The sequence below is a fragment of the Alexandromys fortis genome, unplaced genomic scaffold (assembly GCF_014885135.2).
Source record: "Alexandromys fortis isolate MF-2015 unplaced genomic scaffold, M_Fortis_MF-2015_v1.1 scaffold_119, whole genome shotgun sequence".
Taxonomy (NCBI): domain Eukaryota; kingdom Metazoa; phylum Chordata; class Mammalia; order Rodentia; family Cricetidae; genus Alexandromys; species Alexandromys fortis.
Genome location: NW_026067991.1, coordinates 783,281 through 808,598, shown reverse-complemented (window position 1 = coordinate 808,598; position 25,318 = coordinate 783,281). Strand labels below are relative to the sequence as shown.

The 25,318-nt window shown below is 46.6% G+C and overlaps 1 protein-coding gene across 2 annotated transcripts in view; it reads left to right on the top strand.

Annotated features, from left to right (window-relative positions):
- Xxylt1 (xyloside xylosyltransferase 1) overlaps positions 1-25,318 on the top strand; it is a 129,583-nt gene that overhangs the window by 19,418 nt on the left and 84,847 nt on the right. For both annotated transcript variants that reach the window (XM_050159881.1, XM_050159882.1), the window contains exon 2: positions 8,470-8,617. In XM_050159881.1, coding sequence (XP_050015838.1) covers positions 8,470-8,617 — 148 coding nt within the window. The remainder of the gene's footprint in view (positions 1-8,469; positions 8,618-25,318) is intronic.

Below are 25,318 nucleotides of genomic sequence, written 5' to 3'. Positions count from 1 at the left end.
ATAACTAGTTCAGGGCCCCCCTGCATCTGTCTTGGACAGAGATGTGAACCTGTTTGTGTTGTGGCTTCATAGCTTGTTAACTTATGACCTAACCCAGTTGTTGGCTCCTCCTTGTCACTAGGATGTCCCAGACTAAACATAGTGTGGAAGTTCTTGCCACCCTGAAAAATGATAAGAGTCAGATTATTTTCCTCTGGAGAATTTCTCTGAATACTCTTCTCCTGGTCTCACTGTGTCATCCTGTCCAACATGACTGTCACTTGATTGCTATCCCTCTTAATACAAGGGAAACCTTTCTTTCATTCAAGATCCCATCATATTGTGCCTGATATAATGGGCTGCATTTTTTCTTTCTTTCTTTTTTAATACTCTCCTATCTCCAGGCCTGATGATGGCTTCCCAGGTCACAAGGCTCTTTCCTAGTGAAGCTCATGTCTCACAGTAGATATACAAAGAAAGTTTCTTGCCCTGGTGGAACTTACATTCTATGGAGAAGATCTAATGAGGTACTAAAAGCTGTCCATCTTGTTGCCCCCAGAAAAGTGCAGTGATTATTCTACGCAAAGCACATGAATAAGCTATCCAGTACGCAGGCAGGTCAGGACGTGATACAGGAGGTTGGCATGGTAGGAAGGGTCAGGAGTATGGAGCCCTTGAGAGGGCAGAGGAGATGCCTCTGAGAGGGGTATTGCCAGAGGGCAGGATCTAACCTTGCAGCTAGGTGCAGGGTGCTGGCACTGGCCTGCAGCCTATGCCTGCTCCTCATGTGAAATGGTTTCTGGACCTCCTTGCTGCCTTGGCCGTCAACTTTGGATGCTCTAGCATTTGCCATGTGTCTTCCTGCAGGACGATTTTTAGAGATGCATTTACCTGTGCATGGCTCAGTTTCTGCTGTCCTTCTCAAGGTGACTGGGGTCCCTTACTAGAATCATGTGGGGTGATGTATAGTGGGTACCCCCAGTCTCATCCCAGATCCTGATTCTGTCTCTGGGATCAGTGCACACAGTTTATAAGATCTCCAGGCCCCCTAGTGAGAGCCTGTGCTACTGAAGCTGAGGACTTCTCAGGACAGCAGTTGGAGCTGGCAAGCTTATTGGAGACGTGTGCTCCCCTGGTGGTGCTCTGACCACAGTTCACCACCTTCCCCAAGACTCTTGGGGTTGGATTTCTCCTTGCTCCTGTCAAAAAAAAAGTTTCTGATAAAACCTGCTAAAAGGTTGGGAATCTACAGGACTACCTGGAAAGGCCCGTGGTGCAGAAGTGTGAGTGGAAATGGGTGAGGGCAGGCAGGTGCTGTCCCGATTGCACACAGTGTGGACCAGGGACGGGCCTCTCCCTTTTGAACTGTGAGGGAAGCAGGCCTTGAGAATGGCTCTTTGAGATGCCTTTAGAAATTAGATGAGTGGGCTTTGATTCTTCTCCAGCTGCCTGCACTTCTGTCAGACCAAGTTACATTCATGTAGGAAATCTTACAGAAGTGGTAAAAGTCACACAAGGGGGGGGGGTGGTCACAGTGTGCTTTTTTTCTTTTCTCGGGAAGTCTATTCACTTTTACCTTTTCCATTTAAAACTAACAGAGGCAGGGCTTTGCTCTCTTATCCAAAGGGGCCTTTGTTTCCAAAGTTAAAGTATCAGAGAGGGCAGCATATAGCCATGCATGACCGTCGGTGTTTGGGGGACTCATTAGAGATTAGAGACCGAAAGATCAGCAATCTCGTGCTCTCTCCATCTGTCACCACACATTGTCACTCCCTGGTCTAGGAAGACTTGGTTTAAGGAAGCACCTCTGATAGGATTTTCGAAATGACCTTTAAGAAACAGGCACAGTTACCCTGAAGCAGCTCACAGGTTGAATATAAGATTTACCAGGTGACATCCTGACCAATAGGCTAAGGGTAAAAAAGGACTGTGTTCCTTAAGGTTTGGAATAAGTCTATGAACTAGAAGTTTCTGTTCTTTAGGTGTGGCCCAGGGCCAGGGGGATCCCTGGACTAGAAGATAGCTGCCATTGTCTTGGGTTTCCCTGGGAGCAGGTTCTTCATGGCCGCTGTTGTGTTTCGGGGTATCAGTTCTCTCTCCTCTCTGGACTCATGATTTCTGCCTCCTCCTTTGCTCATTCTTCCTCACAATCTCAGCAGATTCTCAGCGTTTGCTGGGTCCCCCCGTTGCTGATGTGCTTCGCCGACAGGAGCATACCTGGCAGTGAGTAGCAGACGGACCTCACTGCCTGGCCAGGAGCTGGGACGAGGCGGAGAATGCATGACTAAATGTGTAAACATGGATGTGTCAGGGGGGTAGGTGTTCAGAGGAAAACGAAGCTCCTGATTCAGTGGCCAGAGCAGATTGTGTGTGTGTTGTGAGACTGATTTTGCATCTGTGTTACTGGGGTACGTTTTGTGGTGAGAGAAGAGATCTTAGCATCACATGCTTTGCTCCCTATGGGAGGCTCTAGAAGAGACAGCCAGCCAGTGCAGAGACCCCAAGGTGTACAGGTGCCTGCTCCGCCTGTGGGACTGAAAGGGTTTGTCAGCATGTTTTCCTTTCCTGCATAGAAATAAGATGGCTGTCACATTCCTGGTGTTGATCCATGAGATATGGTTTTTCTCCAAAAAATAATTTTTCTCCAGATCTTGTTGGAATTGATTACTGAGGTCTTTAGGATTAGTGATGCACTTGTGGAATTGGCTGGCCTTGGGTGGTAGGTATTGGGGGGCAGCCTGGGTTGGGGTTTACCTTTTTCCTACTCCCAGTTCTCAGAGCAAGTCACTCTGTTGTGCTTATTCTGCCATTTGTCCTGGAGAATGGCTCCGGGTCAGGAAGATGATGGAGGACCTGCCCTTCCCACTGTTGTCGAATGTTGCTGTTGCCTACCCACCCCCAGCAAACGGTCATTGCCATCTTTACCAGAAACAGCTGTGACCACCCGCTAGTGGCCTTCAAGGTCAGGCCTGTTGGCACCCCCTTATAAAGGGAGGGGTGGGGAGGATCACTCGGCTCTTGAGATTCAGCCACTCTCTGGCATCTCCCTCCTGGCTGTAGGTTATTTTGCCCAGGTGCTCATGGTTTGGGAAAGTGTTAGTCTATAAGGCTGACTGAAAGGGGCTCCATTTGTGCAGCTCTGGGAATGTCTTCGTACTGGCATTGGGAGATGTGGCTGCTTTAGGGACTCCGGTGCTCCTTTAATTCCTCACCGTGCTCGCGGCAGGAAGCACAGTGCATTCATTGGCTCAGCAAGCTTGGCTTGGGTTGGATCTTTAATCCAGGCTGTTGTTGGTGCCCTATCTGGGGTGAGTAGGCTCCCATCTCCCCAGGGAAAGTTAACAGTCAGAGGGAAAGCAGCTCCTCTTTAGGAATGTGTCCTGTGCCTCTCACCAGAAAAGACCTACCTGTCTGTTTCATGTCCTCTCAGGTGACCTTCTGGGGAAGGGGAGGCTGTCAGCAGGGAGTGGCTTAGAGAAAGATTATTTCCCATTCCCTTTTAGTGAATTTTCCTTATCTTTAGGACAGTGTTTAGTGTACCTGGAATGGGATTGGCACTCACTCTCTCTTCCTCCTTCCCTCCCCCGCTCCTGTGTGCATGAGTGTGACATATGAGCATATACACACATGTTTGGCTGTGTGTAGAGGTCCCAGGTTGAGGTCAGGTGTCCTCCTCGGTCACTCACCTTACTCTTAGACAGCTTTCTCACTGAACCTAGACTCACTGACTGACAAGACAGTCAGTAAGCTCCTGGCAAAGGTGAGCTAAGTGGGTAGGCTGAGCACACAGGATGGGACCTGTAACCATTCTGTCCATCTAGGACACCGAAGGGCCAGGTAGCTCTGATTCCGACCTCCAGTGTCTTGGGTCTGATATCTAGAGATGATGTCATGTCTGGATTTCTGCATGAGGGAAAGCTTTCTAGCTGTACTGAAAGTGGAGTGATATCATCTGTGCTTATCAACCACCATTGTGTGCCTTGTCAGAGGCCTGCAAACGTTGCCAGGGCTTCCATCCTGCAGACATGTTAGGGTGTTGGAGTATTGTGCTAGGGTAGCCAGGCGCCTAAAGCATCTTGCCTTTGAATCCTGGACTGTGCTTTACTAATGATGCTTCTCTCTTGAGTCTCTGGAAGCACTGACCCCCACATCACTGAGAGATGCCAGACCAGACCTGGCGCCTGTAACTTGGTAATGTAATGGGATATTGTATTGTTTTTTTTTTTTTAATTAACTTAACATAAACCTAGAATACCATTTAGAAGGAATCTCAATTGAGTATCCGCCTCCATCCAGTTGACTGGTGGGCATGTCTATGGGAGCATTTTCGTGATTGCCAGTCGATTTAGGAGGGCCTAGCCCACTGTGAAACACCTCCGGCTGTGTGGGCCTGGGCTGTGTAAGAGATGTAGCTGAGCAGTCCATGGCTAGCAATCCTCTGTACCTCTTGCTTCAAACTTTTGCCCTGACTTCCTGCCATGGCTTCCCTTTATGGTAGACTGTAACCTGTAAGATGGAACAAACCCTTTCCTCCTCAAGTTGCTTTTGGTCACATGTTCCTTGTAGCAACAAGAAGCAAATTAGGACAGGGATGTTTGCTTGTCCTGTCGGGGGACAGTTCTGATGACGGCAGGTTTGTTGGCAGAATCTAGATGTTGCTGCAGCACCCTTCCCATGCTGACTGTGAACCCTCTGGACAGTGGAGACGTTTTCGTCATCCTGCAGGAGATGGATGCCATCGCTGTCCCAGAGATGGTTGTGGGCTCATCATTCTTCTCTCCTGACTTGTGAGTGACCTCCTTCCACCCTGCCTCTGGCTGACTGGCCTTGCTGTCTGCTCTTCTGGCAGCCTCAGGGTTTCCTAGAAACCGCGTCCTCCTGTGCCCAGGGCCGGCTCATTACCTGCCTCCTTGACTCTAGCCATGTCTGGCTTCCAGTGGACTTGTCATGTGATAAATGAGTTTTCCTCCCTTTGAGCTAAGGGCTTAGGGGTGCTTTAGGTCCTCGGGGAATGTTTCTAGGAGCTGTGGCCTGGCTCCCCTGACTCTGTCCAGTGGGAGTGTCTGCTGCTGCCTGGCACAGGGACGGCTGTGGCTGCTTGTGCTGGCTTCCAAGACTGGATGTGATAAGAGTGTCGTGTGCATGGTAGAGCGAGGCCAGGCACCCCTTCCTGAAAGCCGTCCTTCCTGAGCTGTCCACCTGCTGATGGCACACAGGGCTCTCTCCATGCTGACTTCATTTTCAACCGCAAACTCTTTGAGGACACTTAGTCTAAGAGCAGTTTCTCCTTACTGCATTTAGATTTTTAACATAATTCATAAAAGGAGGCAAAGGGACTTAACACATTTTGTCATTATTCCTGATATATGGGTGACTAATTACTGGTGTGAAATATTGTTATGAACAAATCCTTTAAGTATCACCGATAAGAGGAAATTAGTGAATAGCTACCAGTGTCTGATAGAGGCTGGCTAGAAAGCCACTTGCCTTGTGGCTGTGCACTTAGTAAGTAAATGGGGTGGGGACACTTTCAGTAGCTTTTTCATGAGCGCTGGGCTCTGGCTTGCATACCAGGAGTTGTACATTCTGGTGACTTGGTCAGTGCCCCCAGGCATTGCTGTTGATTTGTGTGAAGGACTTGAGAAAGAAGCTTTTAGGTTGGATGTGGGTAATGTTTTATGATTAATAGGGTTTGAAGTTTTAAGATGTGTAAATTTAAATAAAGTGACAAAGTTACAAGTGGTGACCTGATATCTGTTGTTTGATCTCTGTAAGTCACAGGCTTGCGTTGGCATAAGCCGCTGTCTGACTGCCTTCAGGAACCAGCAGCTGACACCCCTGCTTTCCTAGGTGCTGTGGCAATTCTTCCTCTAGGTCTCGAGATGGGCTTGCAGCCCTCAGCCAGGCACTGGAGCCTACTGGATGGTCACTCCATGCTGTCCAGGCTTGCTGCTGTCTGAGATCACAGTCTGCAAACCCGCTTCCTGCTTGGAGACTGGGCATTTTGATGCACACTTGGTGCCTGTGGTTTGCTTCCTGTTGTATGAATATATCCACGAACTATATTCATTTTTCTTTAAGTAGATTTATTATCTGAAATATTCATTGGAACTGGCTAATCAGTACAGCTCTTGGAACAAATGTACTGAGTCCAGTTTGTCCTCATAAATCTATTAATGCTGACGAGCTACAGTTGTTGCCTGGGAAGCTTGGGTGATGTGAGGCTGGTGGGGGAGTAAGTGGGCTGCCGACGCTTTTCCGGACTTGGCTGTGGCCGAGGCAGGCCCTGCCCATGTGTATATTACCTCCCCAACACATGCATGCAAGTAAATACCCCCACCTTCCCACATACACACATACATACATGCACACACATACTACACATACACCACACCACACAATGCTACACATACACGCACATCCCCCCACATACAATTGCAGACACAGATACACACATTCATACATTGCACACACACCACACCACACACATTCTACACAAACACCTCACCACACACATTCTACACACACATACAGTTGCACACATAGATACACACATCCTATACACACATTGCACATACACCACACCACACACATTCTACACAAACACCACACCACACACATTCTACACATACATGCACATCCCCACATACATATACACACACGCATACAAGTGCACACACACACATACATACACACCCACCCATACCCACCCATACACACTTTCTATACACACACTACACATACATGTGTGCATGCACACACACGCACGCCTGTTCCCTTGTTCCTTTTCCTCTCTGAATGTGGAGATGTCTGTTTCTTGAGAGCCTTCTTGTACTTTCAGCATCTTCTATAATTCCAGCCCCCAGTGGTGGTTTGGGGTGTAGTGAGGGTATGCTGGGAAAGCTGTCCCATGAGTGGTATCTTATCTGTGGGAAGAGATTTAGGGGACTGGACACAGGCTGGGGCAGGCTGTGAGGCTGACGGGTGAGAGCGGCTTAGCAGCCCCTGAGCAGGGAGCTGGTCCCCAGGGACCTTAGTGGCCACCACAAGGGTCAGTGTTGTCGTTCCTGTGCCACCCACAGAGAGACCGAGGCTCTTGCCCAAGTGTGGTTCCTTTAGGCTGCAAACTTGTGTCAATGACCTGGCGTGAATGTAGTCAGTGTTACACGGCAGGAAACACTCATGGCCAGTGAAGCCCCATGTGAAATGGGGTGCAGGAGGGGCCTGGAGTATTCTGGGAGGTGAGAAAGCTGGAGGGAAGGCTGAGAGAGGGAGTTCCATACTTGGGAAGAGCAAGGTGAGGTTTACAAGGACACGGTCATGAAGGGGCGGCTGACGGGCTGGGGTGAGGGTGATGGTTCAGTTTTGCTCAGTCGTGAGGGCAGGGGAGGAAGCTTAGAGCCGCTATTGCAGACCTTGCTGGGAGATTTGGACGTGAGAGAAGTGAGCTTTGGAGTTTTGAAGCTAAGAAGAGAGATACAGATCTGTGTATTTGGAGAATGACTGTGAGGTGCAACAGAGGACGTGATGAGGTTAACCATGCAGGGAAGCCACAGGGCAGGGCCAGAGGCTACCGAAGCTGTGGAAGAGAGATGTGATGTGGGATTAGTGTTCAGAAATAGCAAGAACTGGCCTAGCTGAGAGACCATAGAAAGAAAAAGCCAGAGGAATAGAATGGCCAGAATAGGAAAGAGCCCCTTGGAATAAAAATGTCAAGAAATCTTAGCAGTCAGAAATTGGGTTTTTTGCAGTTTTGAAACAGGGTCCTATTCTGTAGCACAGGCTGGAACCCACTGTGTAGCTCAGGCTGGCCTTGGATTTAGAGTAATCCTACCTCAGCCTATTGAGTGCTAAAACTATAGGCCTGAGCTACCATCCTGGCTAAATTAAGCTCAGTAGTGTTTCTGAAATTGAAAGAGACTGAGGACGCAAGTAAACATGAATCAAAAGGAATATCGTTTAGAGAAAAATAGACATTAGAATTCTAGAGCAAAAGCAGGACCTGCTGGAGAGGGAACCAATGATGCTAGGCTGGGCACAATGACCAAAGACTGCAAGCCCAAGAGTGTGACATGGGAAACCCGGGCAGAGCCTTGGGCAGGGGTGAAGGGAAATGGGCACGGAGCTCACCTGTTTGAGACTGTCTCAGGCAGTGCCCACACCTGACCTTTCTCCTGATGGACACTATCAACACAAAGGGTTTCTTGTCTTGAAGTTTGAAACTAGAAAACAACTCGGGAGTTGGACCCACTTTCTTCCTTCTTCCTGCTTGTTCACTGTCCTGTCCCCAACAGTGTCCCTGTCAGCATAGCCAGCCCTGTGCTACCTGGACTTCCCTCCTTATTGCCTTTCCCAACTTTCTTTGCCCTCAGATGATCCCCAACCCCCACCTCCTCCTTGGCTCCATTTTTGCTGCCTCCTGGGCTCAGGTGTGTGGTGTCTAGCACTCAGAAACTTGGCTAACTCTGGGGTTTCCTGCTCCCACTCCAGGTCATCTTCCATGACGTTGCTGTGCTGACAGACAAGCTCTTCCCCGTTGTGGAGGCCATGCAGAAGCACTTCAGTGCTGGCTCAGGGACCTACTACAGTGACTCCATCTTCTTCCTCTCTGTCGCCATGCACCAAATCATGCCCAAAGGTAACTCGGGGTGTCAGACTCTGTATGCACTTCTGCGCTCAGTATGACTGATGCCCTGTTTGTGAGGAAGGCAGGGGCTCAAGGGCTTCCTTAGAGCCAGGTGCAGCTTTATCCGCTTGCTAGATCTCCTAGTTCTGTGAATGACACATACGCCAAGACACTGCACCTGTCTACAGCTTATACAATCAGTCAAGTGGCAGAGCTAGAATTTGAAGTCATGTCTATATGATTTGGAGTGCTGCCTCTCCAGATAGCTTTCTGTCTCTTCAGGTGACCACATGAGAGCTCTCTGGGAATGCCTGGTACAGGTGAAGCATTCAAGATTGGGTGATGGACACTGCTTTGCCACCAGCTGTGTGCATGGCTTTGGCTAAGGCATTCTGTGTTGCTAGGTTTGTTTCCCCACCTGTGAAAGGAGGGGACTGACCCAGTTGGTGAGCTGTATCAGCCTGCCTTCTACAGATGCCAGGCCTATAGGGATGCTCCACCGTTGGAGTAGGCCTGGAGAGTTAGGAGACCTTCTGTCTCCATCCCACCTCTCTTGGCTGTGCCCCTACTCCACATCGAGACACTGCCCACCACTGCCACCATCTGCCATGCATTATCCCTATCTGATCACAGGGTTCTGTGACTAAACAAGTGTGCAACAGGCAGCTTGATGGGCCAGAAGTGCCTGGCAATCTGTGCCTGTGACAGGCTGTGACACCAGAGTCCATCAGATTGGGAGGAAGCATGCTGTTCCTGCTGAGTTCCACACCCTCCATCCACCATCAGGTCCCTGGCCTTGAGGTCAGTTTGTGTTTTAGGGTGCCCAGTGTGGTGCAAAATGGAACTCCTTTGATTTGCAGGGAAGGGAAGGTACCTGTTACCCCAGCTCCTCAGCTATGTGGGAAGCTGGGCAGTGAATCCCAAAGGGTCTGGGGATCTACTAGATGCTGCTAGTATCGTCTCCCCTAACTTTGCAAATGAAGACAGACAGAAGGCTTTCCTGTCCCATAGTCCTCTACTGAGGGGACCATGTCTACTGAAGAAAGCTGTGGTGGGGGCTTTGCTAGAAACCTGGTGTGGGGCATAAGGAGTTTCTTCAATGCCCCATGCCATCATCTCTGACGTGCATTGGTGCTGCCAGGAGCAGATGTGTCTCATTGCCATGAAAAACCCTATATTAACAAAATATTTTAAATGCCATATTCTGTAGGTCTTTGAAAGGTTTGAAGACCATCTGTCTATCTAAAATATATCTCTATATGATCTGGAAAGCCTACCTAACATATCTACAAATTTGATTGTTATAGATGACAAATGACTGACCTGTGTTTCTTGATTATCCTAAGTACTTCGTAATAATAACTTTCAAAAACTATAATTTACCTTATATTTTTAAATGAACTGCCTAGGTAAAATGTCTTAAACATATATATAATATACACATATACACATATACACATATATACATATATATATATATAATATGTTGGAACAAAAATAACCTTAAATTGGTATCAGCATACAAAAATCCTTTAAACAAGAGTAGAAACGTATATACAGAGTGTTGTAACAAAAATTGCCTAAATTTGTACCATTATACAAAAGTCCATACCAATACAAAATATTTGAGATTAATTGTTGCTTTTTAAAAGTAGATTCAATAATCTATCCTTTTGTCATTCCTATATTTCCCTAAATGATAACAAACATCCATAGCCCAGCAAATAACCAAAGAGCACTCATGCACCCCAGCCCTGGATTGTGGGTGCAGTCCTCTCCATACTGCTTCCTGCTGGCTGAGGGTGAAGTGTCCTCAGGGGTCCCCAAGAAAAATTTGAGATAATGACCAAGTCCTAGGAAGGAAGACTATTTATAAACTTTGTTGATAGATCTCACCTGTCAAGATTCAGGAGGTCTCCCCTGATCAAACCAGATCCATATCAACCTGAAGTGAGTCCATGGCCTCTTGTTTCCTGTAGAAACAAAAGCAAAACTGCTTCTCCAAAGCATTTTTTAATTTTCACTTGACAAATACATTTTTGACGTTTTTAAAGTTAAGGCACTCTCACAATACCCAGGCTGGATTATCCCAGCAGCTCTTTCAGTTCAGAGCTCTTGGAGCTGTGCTTTGCTTTTCAGCAATCAAAAAACTCAAAAGAAACACAATAGCATACAGGATTCAGACTCATGTGTATTTCCCACCTTATGTGTTTTTTTATTTTTATATTACTTTTAATGTCTTTTTAAACACTTTATTTTTTAAAACTTTTACTGCGTATGTTTTAGTCTTTGGGTTTTTTTTTTTTTTTTTTTTTTTTTTTTTTTTTTTTTNNNTTTTTTTGGTTTTCAAGACAGGGTTTCTTTGTAGCTTTGGAGCCTGTCCTGGAACTAGCTCTTGTAGACCAGGCTGGTCTTGAACTCACAGAGATCCGCCTGCCTCTGCCTCCCGAGTGCTGGGATTAAAGGCGTGCGCCATCACTACCCAGCTCTTTTAGTCTTTTTTGATCACACGAGCAAACTTGAGACTGTTAAGCTACACCTGGATTCTCTGTGCAGTTCTCTTGGCTGGCTCTGCCCACTTCTTGGTTCAGGAGAGCCAGGCCTAAAGCTTGCATCCTGGTTGGAGGTTTGTCTTACAGGAACTGCATTCCACCTTCCTAGAGCTCTAGAATGCTAATGCTTGCCTTGTGGCAGGCATTTTTTACTTCTTTGTTTTGTTTTTGGTTTTCAAGACAGGGTTTCTCTGTCTAACAATTCTAGCGGTCCTGGAACTAGCTCTTATAGACCAGTCTGGCCTTGAATTTACAGAGATCCGCTGCCTCTGCCTCCCAAGTGCTGGGATTAAAGACACTGGTCACCACCACCCGACTCATTTTTTGCTCCTACTTAAAGTACTGGCTGCTCAAGGTCTTGGCAGCAGGCAGAAACTCCTAAAGTACTGTATACCCCCCCCCACCCAGCTTTCACAGTCTTTAGATGACTGTCTGAGTCCTACATTGGGTGCCAAAATGTTGGTTTTTTTATTCTTTTGGGGGGCCCACCACACAGCTCCCCAAATAAATCACACACAGAGAATTATTCTTTTTTCTTTTTCTTTTTTTGTTTTTGTTTTTGTTTTTTTGAGACAGGGTTTCTCTGTAGCTTTGGAGTCTATCCTGGAACTAGCTTTTATAAACCAGGCTGGCCTTTAACTCACAGAGATCCGCCTGCCTCTGCCTCCCAAGTGCTGGGATTAAAGGGTTGTGCCACCACCACCTGCCTCAGAGGCTTATTTTTTTTTTATGAATGCCCAGCCTTAGCTTGGCTTGTTTCTTGCCAGCTTTTCTTAAATTATCCCATCTGTCTTTGTTCTTGGGGCTTTTACCTTTCTCTGTTCCTGTATACTTTTTCTTTCCTTCCTATTGTCTGGCTGTGTGTAGAAGGAGCTGCGGACTGCGTGTCTGCCGCCCCGGCTCCTGGTTAGCTTTACACCCGAAATAATTACATAGAAACTGTATTCTTTTAAACACTGCTTGGCCCATTAGCTCTAGCCCCTTATCGGCTAATTCTCACATCTTGATTAACCCATTTCTATTAGTGAGTGTAGCACCACAAGGTGGTGGCTTACAGGGAAGGATCTTAACCTGCGTCCATCTTAGAGAGGAGAGCTATAGCGTCTGCCTCATTGCCTTCTTCCCAGCATTCTGTTCTATCTACTCTGCCTACCTAATTTTCTGTCCTATCAAAGGGCCAAGGCAGTTTCTTTATTAACCAATGAAAGTAACACACACATAGACCCTCTTCCATCAGCTGTGTAGCTTGGTGGGTGAGTGGCTGGCTCCTGAAGTCCTCCTCCTTCCTTTCTCATTCCCAAACCCTTTTCTCCCAAATCTTTATACTCTTTGCCTGCCAGTCCTGCCTATTCTTGCTTGTGCCTTGCTCTTGGCACACATCTCTTTTTTATGCCATCAGGTGTTGTAGACAGGCACAGTAATACAGCTTCACACAGTTAAACAAATGCAACAGAAACAAAAGTCACACACCTGAAAATAATATTCCCTAACGTCCTCATGTTGTGTATAATTCCCCAAGTGGTTCTGTTAAATAGATGAGGCTTGCTTTACTTTAGTGTTTATTTTCCTGTCCTGGCTCAGTGCTAACTATTGGCTTTTTAATTTTGTAAATTAGACTATGGCAGATGGCCACATCTAGAAAGATTATCTCTCTTCTTAGGACTGCGTCCACATGACATCTTCCCAAGGGTGGAATTACTACAGCAAAGGTGATCTTTACAAAGCCAGGTGTGTCAGCCCCCAGTGTCCCCAGTGTGGGCTGCATGAGTAGGGTCTGTGCCATGTTCTGGACCCAGGGTGTCTAATTTTTTGTGGAGCTCAAGCCGCTGCGTAGACACTCCAGTCACTTGACAGGAAGAGGAACCTGCTGAGAGTTGGCAGAGCTGGGTCTCCCCTGCACTTTTACTTTTAATGTCCAGACCTGAGTTCTTCCTCATCTACCTGCATAGTCCTGTGCAGCTTCTAGATGCTGACCTCCACCCCTCTCTTCTGCTATAACCCTGCGGAGTGGCCTGGCTGGGAGAGGGGTGGGAAAGCAACTCCATGTACTGTTCCCTGGAAACAGTGTTATGAAAAGCACATCTGCAGAGAAACAGAAGGTTAGGTCAGGTGTGGCGTGCTGGCTTTGATTTTTCTCAGCCCTTGTTTTTCCTTTGCTTGCTCAAGGGGTCACATTCGGCTCGCTGGCCCGTCCTGCTGTTCACACTTGCTGTCCCTTACGGACCTGTGGCCACTCTGCTCCTCACTCATCCTCAGGGCTTTTCTCTCTCTGTCCACAGTGTTAGTTCTGTCACCATTGAAAGCATTCATGCAATAACAAATAAAGGCTGTGCCTAACTGGAGCTGCAGGGAGCAAAGAACAGCTCCTTGGGGCTCACTAGTGTCTCTATCCCACGTGACCCAGCTCTGGGGAGCTATCAGCTTGGCATAGTCACATGCCAGAGGAAGCAGCTCTTGGAGGTTGAGCTCGGATGTGTGATTTGTGGAGTGACAAGGTTCTCCTGGTCAGGATAGGCAGATACCAGTCAGCCTTCATGTAGTCAGAGGCCCCAGGAACCTTCCCTGGTCTAGCGTGTACCTTGGACGGCACTCCTGTCCTGGGGTAGTCCGTAGCATTTGCTTTTGCCAAGGGTCTGCTGTTCATAAGCCGAGGTCTAGCAACTCTGCTGTCCCAGGCAGTCTTGCTAGAGTGCTGCTGTGGCTCAGGTTGAGTGGGGCAAGTGGCATGTTCTTGCAGCCAGGGAGATGGTATAAAGATCTGCCAGTTCTGAGGGTTTCAGAAGAGAAAGAGTGAGGTATTTTGCAGGAAGGCTTCATGGAGGAGGTGGTACTTAAGATGAACCTTGTAGGATGTTAAGCTTTTACCTCATGGTAGTGATAATAAGTAGTTTAGGTAGACATGACAGTTAGGAAGGCTGAGGTTGTTTAGGAAATGTGGATACTGTCCATGTTGAAGAAAGCATCAGTCTACCTGCTGGACAATAGTGACGTTAGGCAGGAAACCTGGTGAGGGGGGTGGAGGATGGACTGGGTGTAGGAGACAGACTTTAGGGCATTCTTGGTAAGGAGGGTTCTGATTGGCTTTGTGAGTACTTCAAGGTATAGATGCCAGAATCTAGCTGCATACCTTTCTGTGTGTCTGTGGCTGGGCACTGTGGGAACTGGTAAGACCCATGGGGCCTGCTTGGTCTCAGCAACAGATCTTCTAGAGAAAGTATACGTAGGGGTGCATGGGCTTCTTTATGAGCACCTGTGTATGCGTGGGTAATGAGGCAATCACCCCTGAAACCCGACAGCCCCGGTATGTAGTTTCAGCCTGTGAGTTGCAACCCCTTTGGGGTGTGGCCGAATATCAGCTGTTCTGCCTATTTATATTACAATTCATAAGACTACAAAATTATAGTCATGAAGTAGCAATGAAATAATTTTATGGTTGGGGGGTCACCTCAACAAGAGGAACTGTATTAAAGGTCATAGCATCAGGAAGGTGAGAACCACTGCTTTATACTGGGCTTGTGTGCTTACTGGAGAGCTTAATTGGGTTTTGTTTTTGCCATTGTTCCTGTTGGGCAGAGGGGATTAACAGTTCCAATTGCAGCAAAAGCAGCTAGTCATGGGTCCCCACAGCCCCACCCACTTTGAGCTCCCAGAGCACTTAAAAAACTACCTGTGCCCTCTGTCTGTCCCCCTTCCCCGTGCATCCTTCTTATATGTGTATGGCTTTGGATTCCACCAGCTCTGGGAATAGAAGCCCAGAGACTTAAGGACTGTATACATGTTCCAAATGGTGTTTCCCTGTGGGTTGAACCCATAATGTGTCTGGGGCCCTGCTTTCTAGGTCTTATGTCTGTGACAAGGACTGAGCTAGGCAGGTCTGAGTGGCTAGAAGGGAAGCTCATTTGTCAGAGTGTAGTTCAGACTCTGGCAGAACTAGATGCAGATCATCACCGTGCGTTTCAGCAGCTTCATGGCCGTGGGGAGACAAGAGATGTATGGAACAACGGTGAAGAGACAGCAGCGGTTCACCACTTATGGAGTTGTTACAAATTAAGTGAGTGTGTGTGGAACAGGCTTAGAGCAGTGTCTGGAACATGGGAGCTGTCTTTGGGTTAGCTTGTTTCTTGTTGGACCTTGGTCTTCTTATCTGTAAGATGAGGGTAATGTGGTCCTGATGCCAGAATTTATAATGATGCCTGAGACTGCAGGTCGCACTGTGCATCCAGCTGGCAGTGCCTAGTCATTGTTGACTGGTTGGTGGGTGATGGTGAATCTTTGCCCCCAAACAGCGTCTAGGGGTATGGGACTTGAGTCACTGTGTGCTTTGTCTTTTGGAAAGAGCTTCTGACTGGGTGTCTTAGTCTGTTCTCCTTTCTCTTTCTCTTTCTCTTTCTCTTTCTCTTTCTCTTTCTCTTTCTCTTTCTCTTTCTCTTTCTCTTTCTCTCTTTTTTGTTGCTAATAGCACAAAACTACAGACTGGGTTAAGTTATAAAGAAAATAGGTTTGTTGTGGTGATCGGTTCTGGTCCAAGATCCAGAGGCTAGGGATGGACTTGTTGATAGCATCTTTAGGTAGCACATGGGTGCAGGTGTGTGTTTGAGTTTAGTCCCGAGGCTCCCTCCTAGTGGCCTTACCCAGTCTTCATCACCCTACAAAGGCCCTACCTATAAGAACCACATTGGGTTATTTGCATACTCCTAAAGCATCAGAATGGAGATTATACTCCAGCATGCTCTGAAACACTGGGATTAAATTTTTTTCAATTATAATTGCATTATTTTTCTCCAGTCAACCCTTGCATGTATCCCCTATCCCCATGCTCTTTCAAATTCATGGCTTCTCTTTTTTATTGTTGTTACATACATGTATATGTGTATGTATACACATGCAGACAAACACACATTCCTAAATACATAAATACAAACTTCTTAATCTATCTAATGTTACTTGCATATATATATTTTCAAGCATTTGGTATTGGATGACCGGTTTGTGTGCCCTTCCCAGGGGAAGACTTTCTTACACTCTTAAGAGTTTAGGTGTCCCTAGGCAGTGTCCCTGATTTCTGTTCTCATGGCTTGTCTTGTGTTGTTAGCCATGACCCTTAGGGTCATTAGGGTATTGATCTCTGGGACTGAACCCCTTTCTGCTTCTTGAGGTGCCTGACATGGATCCACATTAGCCTTCCCAAGCCTTCTGTCCCCTCCATTGTGACCACTCTCCCCTCTGGTCCCCCTCGCCTCTATCCCCGGTCTTCTGATCAGTTTTGTCTCACTGATAGTGTGTTAAACTGTTCTTCCCCTGGATGAGCGCTCCTATTTGTGCTGTGCCGCTTAGCAGTAATGTATGTGGAATATATTTGCTCTGTTTTCTTTTCTTTTTGGATCATCTGTCTGCCCTGTCCAAATGGAGGCTCCACAAGGGCAAGAATTTGTATGTGTTCCCAGTGTTGAGAACAACCCAGATAAAAAGTAGCCATCCAGTAGGTATTTGCCAATTCAATAAAACAAACTTCCATTAGGTGTACATTAGATTATGGGGCCAACCGATTGTCTCTTGAGCTCTTGTGGATTCATCTGGATATGTTAGCAGTCATTGCAGGCTCTTGTAGGTGGGGAACAGCCAGAGTTTGAACTTCTCAGAAAACCATTCCATGACGCCCCACTAGAAGACAGCCCCGCTTGGACTCTAGGTTCTGGTGGAGCTGGGGAGGCTGTGACTGCCAGTGCTGAGCATGGCGTGAGGGAGGACATTCTCATATGGAAGACAGCACAGGAAAAAATCAGACACTGGGCACTAGCGTAAATGAAAACATTTGTGCGAATCCTGAACAAAGGTTGTGCACATGTGTCCACTGATTCCAGGGAAGGCTGTTTCCTGGCAGCCGCTCCGAAGCATTTGGTGCCTCTTACTCTGATGGGGGACAGCTGAGCAGATTCTTCATAAGTATTAAAAATAGTAATTGGTGCAGACCTCTTCTTACTAATTTAAGGCTGGAAGCTGGCTCTCAGCTAATGGAAACCGCGGCCATGTTGGTTGAATAGTGACATCTTGCCTTTAGTTGTTCCATAGGCTTCTGTGTTTTAATTTTTCAAGGCTCCAGCTGACTTCTGTTCTTGCCTTGAGGTTAATCAGCTGGTGTTGTGTGCAGGGCGCTGAGGCCAGTGCTGCTGACTGTCCTTGGGGGTGGGAAGGGGAGAGCCAAGCGAGTGGGGGTTACAGCAAGCTGCCATCAGAGCTGCCTCTGCCCCCTCTGCACTTTGGAGGAAGCTAGGAGCTTATCTTCAGGGAAAACAAAGCAAACACTGTCAGTTCAGTCAGGAGTCTGAGGGAGAGGTTTGAGGGGTGGGAGAGGGTCAGGTGTCAGGCTTTGAAGGCTGGGGGCCGTAGCTGAGAGAGGGTAGAGCAGGCCTTCAAAGACATGGTGCTGGATGGGCAGCTTGGGTACCTCTTCAGATGATAAGAAATATCAAATACAGGTCTCGTCTATTACAGACTATAAAACTAGTGATTAGGACAACTAACTAAGATATTTTATCTCCCCGACCTCATAAGATTCGCAGATATTTTAATCCTCCCCAGCCAGGAATCCAGTGGCCAGGAGCAGTGACCCTTTTCTCCTCAAAACAACAGCATTTTCCACTCCTGCTTCATGTCCTATGTGCCAGTCCTTTTTAGACCACCCAACCATTTGTGAGGTCGGACTCCGGCCAGTGCAGAAAAGGCAGCCACACCTTCCTTGGAAGGCAAGCCAAGTAAGTGTACATCCTGCCTTCATGTGCATGGCCTCCTGAAGAAGAGTAGACTCTGTGTTTCCAGACACTTCTGTTGGGTGCTGACCTTTCTCTGTGACCCCAAACTTGCTTCTGACTAGATGGTGCTGAGTTCCAATCTTCCCAGTGTGCCAGTGTGGTCACCATGCAGTACTGGAAGTGTTTGCTGTGTATTTTCTCTTTGTCTCTATGCAGTTTGGATACCTGGGTCTCCAAATGGAGAGTGTGGGTGGAATTTGTCTTTGTCCTGGCAGCCACTCCCAAATAACCACACTGAAATTTCTTATTGATTATAAATACCTGGCCAGTAGCTTGTTCTTTACTAACTGCCTCTTACAACTTAAATTAATCCATATTTTTAGCCACTCTCTGCCATGTGACAATACCTTCTTTCAGCATGGCATGTCCATCTTCTTCTTTCCCTACATCTTCTGGTGACTTCTCAGACTCTGCCCTTCTGCTCCCCAGTATTCTTTCTGCTCCCCAAACCCTACCTAACTGTTTACCACCAGCTTTTTATTAACAATGAGAACAACACATTTTCACAGTGTACAGAAGGATTCTTTCACAGTATCCCCCTTTTGTCTAAATAAAAAGGAATATTTTGACTTTAACATAGTAAAATTGTATACAACAAAAGCAATTCTCAAGAACTATAGTTACAGTATCCAGGCCTTGTGTATTTGGCAAATTTAGAGAAAATATTCTATTATTTATTTGTCTTTGTGAGTTTAATTTTTATGTTTAATTTACCTTTTTATCATAACTAAGGACAACTTTAATTATTTAGTCTTTCATTCCCTCAAAGGCCCCAGAAGGGTGTAATGTTACCAAATGACAGGGACATCAGGCTGTTTGGACAGTCACCCACAGTTTTTCTGTAATGTTGAGGCATCCAACTTTACCCTACAGGCATAGTATATCTGACAGATATTTTTGAGAAACAGGGAGTTTTTGAAGGACTGTCCTCTTGGCAAAGTCTAGCAGTCACTTGCTTTTGTATCCCGCTGGTCCAGTTTGGATATTATGCTGTCAGCAATTGAGGCAAGGGTATATCTTTGCCCAAATGACTAGCTTTCCATAAAGAAAGCAAACTCCATGTGTGGTTTCTTCAATGCCCATTATCTTCTTTGAAGTAAGGTGGTGCTGCTAGGAGTAGACATGTCTCACTGTCAAGAAAAGCCTTAGGTTATTAAACATATTAAATGCCATATTCTGTATGTCTTTGAAGTATATGAAGACCATCTATCTATATGTATCTGTATATGACCTTGAAAGCATATCTAACATGACTGTAAGTTTGGCTATTATAGTTGACTAATTAATCTGTATTTCTTAATTAGGCATTATATTTTTAAATGAGCTGCATAAGCACAATACCCCAAACAAGGGTAGAAACACACACTATAACAAAATTAACTTTAAATTTGTATCAATAAATCAAAATACATACCAATGGAAAATATTTTGTGATTAATAGTTTTTTAAATTAAAGTAGATTTAATAATCTGTCCTTTTTTCCTATCATTCTTGTATTAGAAGAGTGTTACAGCAGTGTGGTAATTCAGCTCTTCTTGTCTGGCCCGTTTCTCCTTCAGTCTTGTTTCTTCTGCCCTCATCACTCATCACTGTAGGCAGAAGTTTCTGTTCCGTAGCTTCTCTCGAGTAACCATTCAGAGACTTAATATTAACTGTAGCTCAGGTTTGTTACTACCTAACTCTTACATTTAAATTAACCTATATTTCTTATCTGTGCTCCTCAATGTGGCACATGGCTTGTCACCTCATTTTCTATAGTCCTGCTTCCTCATCAGCTGGCTGGTGAGCTCCTCTTCCTCCCATCTTTCTCAATTCGATTGCCCTGCCTAACTCTATCCTGCCTTGCTATAGGCCAGTCAGCTTCTTTATTAACCAATAGAGTAATACATATTCACAGTGCACAGAAGGATTATCCCACAGCACATCCTGGTCTCTGTCCTTTTAGGGTAGATTCTCAAGACATAGTCACCTGTACACTTTGTCCAAACCCGTCCATCTGGTCTGCTTCTTCAGCAAGAGTGTGAGAGTGACTACTACTCACTCTTACAGAATCAGCCACTGAGCGTGGATGCCATGCTAGGTGTGGGGAGAGCAGGGAGGGAAAAGGTGAGGACCAGATGTTGGTTTTGCCCTCATGACTTCCATTTCTAGTAGGAGCATTAGACAGTTATACAGGTATGAGAAGGAGGGAGGGAGGGAAAGAGGGAGGGAGGGAGGGAGGGAGGGAGGGAGGGAGGGAGGGAGGGAGGGAGGAAGGAAGGAAGGAAGGAAGGAAGGAAGGAAGGAAGGAAGGAAGGAAGGAAAGACTTCCATAGAAGTATGATCCTTGAAGGACACTGTAGGCAGCCTCTGAGTTGGCCCCTGTGATCCTCATCCCTGTATTTGGTCCCTGGTAGTGTCCCTTCCTTTGTGTTGAGTGGGCTTATTGGTTTGGCTCTGATGAATAGAATATAGCAAAAATACCAGCATATACCTCTGAGTTTATTATAGAAAGACCATGCTTCTGTCTTGGGTACTCTTCTGCTTCTCCATCTTGGAGCACTTGAAGGACCCAGATGCTGTGTAATGAAAGGCTCTGTGGAGGGACTTAACCACAAGGAACTGATATTTCTGGGTAACTGCCAGAGAGCTTCTGAGGACAGCAGTTGCCAGGCCGATGAGTAGTCGGCCTGACTGAGCCCTGACTGAGACTGATTATAGCTTATGGGCCAGAGGCATCCAGCTGAGCTGGACCTAAACTGAGGCTCTGAGTCTTACTGTCTGTTGAGATAATTATACACTGACATGTAGTTTTAAGGAGTACAGAGATCCTATACCTACTTTGCCCCAGTGGTAGCATCTTGCAAGACCACAATAAACATGACAAGTAGTATACAGACTTTGGTGCCATCAAGCACATGTCATTACTATAGGGGGGTCCCTCGTATTCCCTTTGGTATTCCCTCAACTCATGTATCTTAGTTTGGGTTTTTATTGCTGTGAAGAGATACCATGACTATGACAACCCTTATAAAGAAAACATCTAATTGAGGGAACTTGCTTACAGTTTCAGAGGCAGTCCATTATCATCATGATGGGGAGCCTGGTGGCATGCCGGCAGACATGGTGCTGGAGTAGCTGAGAGTTCTGCATTTTACAGGCAACAGGAAGTAAACTGACTGTCACACAGATGGAAGCTTGAGCAAAAGAGACCTCAAAGCCCACCCCCATAATGACACACTTCCTCCAACAAGGCTGCGCCTCCTAATAGTGCCACTCCCTTTGGGGGGACCATCTTCTTTCAAACCACCACACAATGGTACTCACTATTCCATTTTCCATTGCTAGGCTCTTGTCGTTGCAAGAGTGCTGCATAAGCTGAATTGTGAGGTGTTTCACCTTTGGGGAGTTGCCCTTTTTTTCACTCAACATAATATACAGGAGATTCACTCAAGTTGTTGCTTGTACTCCACAGCTAGTAGTTTAGCAGTATTTCCTGGTGTTGATGTAGCTCAGTGCATGGTTTACCAAAGGACACCCGACTGTCTTCAACTTTGGGTGATTATTATTAAAACTGCACAGTCATCTGTGTACAGGTCCCTGCGTGAATGTAGGTTTTTACTTCTCTGGTACAAATGATCAGAGCTATACTTGCTGGCACGTTTTATAAGAAGTCATCAGTGTTCTCCAGGGTAGCTTACCATCTTATACCCTCTTGCCTCACAGTGTGTTGGAGTCTCCCTTCTTTTAATCTTTCGGTTCTTCCACTGTGTCTGTTTCTGACCCCTGCTGGGGATAGGACTGTGTGACCCTGAGTATCTCTCATGAGGGAGCTGGTGTGTGAGAGCGCCTGTGCTTCCTTCCTGTGGGTGATTTGAAGATGGTATTGCAGAGTGGCAGAGAGAAGTCCCGCAGGCACGTACCAACCGTCTTCTCTACCTCCCTCAGCTTGACTGAGTTCTGCAGACAGCATGGCATGAGGTGGCATGAGCATTGCCACAGGTTAAGCATATCTAGCTTTTGTTTGTCTGTTTTTGTTTGTGTCAGGCTCTCCTATAGCACAGGTTGGCCCTGAACTCCCTATCCTCCAGCCTGTACCTCTCAAGTGCTGGAATTACAGGTTTGAGCCACACCACACCCAGCCAGGCTGGCTTTAAAAGGTAATACAAAAACAAAAAGCTCTCTGTAGGTTTGTGCACATGAATGCAGGATGCAGGTGCCTGCAGAGGCCAGAGGACCTTCAGGAGCTAGAATTTTAGGCAGTTGTGAGTCACCTGACATGGTTGCTGGGAATCAAACTTGAGTCCTGGAAGAATAGTACATGTTCTTGACCACTTATCCATCTCTCTAGTCCCTGGCTTGGCTTTTAGAAGATGCTCAGGGTGGTAAGGGTGAGATGTTCACATTGACTGAGCAATCCACAGAGTACGGTTCCAGCCCATAGGCCAGGAACATCCAGCAAAATCAGTGTGGCTACTGAGAATGGTGTTCTGGCCACCTTGTCATGTTAACTGGTAGTTCTGTTGGGGGTACTGCCACTGCTGAGAGGGAAGGTGAGAGGAGAAGGGAAGGGAGGGAGACTCCTCTTCACACTGGGTCTGCTTGACATAATCACAGTTTTCTATGGCACCAAACTGGTCTCTATTAGAAAGAAACAAAGTCCCACCCGGAGCTTTTAAAAGCATTCTCCCCACCTGTTCCTTGTGCTGTGTGTAATTTTCTCATTTGTCACTCTTTTCCCCCCTTTGCTGGGCTGATGACTGGTGAGTTCTGCCTTCGAGTCCTCCTTGTCCTGGGCTTAATGTGCCCTCTAGGTCCCCAGGTTGCTTGATTACTCGGGAAGAAGAGGCATAGTAGGTATAGCCATTACCTAGCCTTGTAGCACTTAGAGCATGAAGGATGACAGTCCCCAGGGTTGTGGGGAGGGTTGTAAGGAACAGACAGAAGGAGAAGCCTTGAGGAAATGCTAGAGGGAAGGCAGGACAGTGGACGGAAGGACCAGAGAGCCCTCTCTACCCCACTCTGCAGCCTCAGTGAGTGACGGATCTCAATACATTGTGTATGGGGGAGTGAGATTTTAATTTGGTTAGATTCAAATGTTTAGCGTTTTCTCCAGTGCTGGCGTGCCCCACTTGGCTTGGGGCTAGGGTTGTGTCTGCTCCCTGAAGGATCTGCACAAGGCGGGAGTGGCACAGCCATTGGCGCACACCTTTAATCCCGGCACTTGGGAGGCCAAGGCAGATCTCTGGGAGTTCGAGGCCAGCCTGGTGTACGGAGTGAGTTTCAAGACAGGCTCCAAAAGTACAGAGAAATCCTGTCTCAACAAACAAGCAAACAAACAGACAAGACCCCCAAAACAAAAACAGAAAATAAAGAACAACAAACAAGAATACTGTTGCAGTCCCAGGACTGTCGGGTTCCCGACTGCACAGAGGGAGGCAGGAGTAAGAGCTCCAGCCCCAGGTCTCCCTGAGGCCTGTTCTGCATGCTGCTCACAACTCCGTGTTCCTACATGTGGCTCCCTGCAGGGACAGGGCTCCTGGTATTCCAGCAGCGCAGCATGCCACAGACAGGGGGCACACAGCTGTAGCCTTGCTGTGGGCAGTCACTCAGATTAGCACGTACAAAGGTTTGAGACACGCTCTGTCTGTCTCTGACTCTCTCTTTATCTGTGTGTGTGATACAGTGACATACGGACCTCATACCAGCTCAGAAAGTGTCATCATGAGTTCACATTCCTAAGCTTTACTAGAGCTTTCAGTCGTTGTTAGTGAATGCTCTTGACTAACAGGAGCCTAGTATGAGGCTGGGCAATCTCTTCAGCCTGAGGACTTTCAGGACAGTCTTTGAGAGCACACCAGCTGCATTCCTGGTGGGGAGGAGATGTGAAGGTAATTTCTACAAGACTTTACCAGGGTGACAAAAGGATTTATTGGTAATTTATTCACTTTAATTTTATGTGGCGGTATACAGCCACAAAGATTGTTTTGAGAACTTTGTGTAAAATCCCCACTCCTCTTTCTCCACTATTAATGAGAATTCTGGGGCAGTGGCTCCTTGTCTGGTCTGTGTTCCTCTTATCCTGCCCTCTTTGGGGCTTCTCTTTGAGCTGGGCTGCATCCCAGCGTGTGGCGTTGACTCCCCAGGCCTAGTTCTAGCGCTCACACCCTTCCATTCCTCATTGTTTACAGAGTAATTTCTGTCCCTGGTGATGCAGCAGATAGAATTCATCCCCGGCAGCCAGTCTGCATCAATTGATTTTGTTCTTTCTCTCATACTTGGCAAAATGCTGGCCAATGTTTACTTCCTGACTTGAGATTGTGTTTTTATCTTGCCACCCGAGGACTCTGTAGATTTTGTCTGTGTTTTTTTTTTTTTTTTTTTTTTTCGAGACAGGGTTTCTCTGTGGTTTTGGAGCCTGTCCTGGAACTAGCTCTGGAGACCAGGCTGGTCTCAAACTCACAGAGATCCGCCTGCCTCTGCCTCCTGAGTGCTGGGATTAAAGGCGTGTGCCACCACCGCCTGGCTTTTGTCTGTATTTTTTGTAATGAGCAATGGTCTTAATAATGAAGGGTGGGGACATTTGCTCCTTGTGATGAAAGATTCAGTACCTGAATTAGCTGTGGGTGCAGTGACCTTGTGAACAACATGGAGCTTTGCTTTGGGGACAGGGAGGTTTGTCTGTAAAATTCTGTTTTGTGTGGCGCAGTGATTGAGAACACAGGAGCAGTGCAGACTGGGCTTACGGGCAGCCTTCTCATTTAGCAGCTCAAAATAGTAGTTTCAATTTGGGAAGACGATTGTGTGTGTGTCCATCTGTACGTCCTTCTGTCTGTGAGTGACTGTGTGTGTGTGTATGTGTCTGTTTGTATGTATGTATTTATGTGTCTTATCTGTGTTTGTGTGCCTGCCTTGTATGTGTGTGTGTACCAGTCTGTGAGTGTGCCTGTGTGTGTGGTTTAGATGGTATCTGATACATGTTTGATACTAAATAAATGTTTGCTTGTATTGCCCTTGCTAGTATGGCTCAGTTGGAACTTTACTATGTCCTAAAATTTGTGTGGAATTTCAGAAGACTCACAAATAGTCAAACTAACCTTGAGCAGAAAGACCTAAATACAAACAAACAAACAAAAGCCACAAAGCAGGAGGCATCTTGCTACTCAGCTCCAGACATTCTACAAAGTGATAGTAACCTGTAAGAGGGGCTGACCACACACAAACCAGCAGGACCAAACAGAGCCCACTGCACTTACATCTAACTGTTTTGGTGAAGGCAGTCTGTTTATTCAATAGTTACACAGACTGTTTACACACATACTGTTGACAGCCTAGACTCGCTCTCTCATCACCTGTAAAAACAACTCAGAATG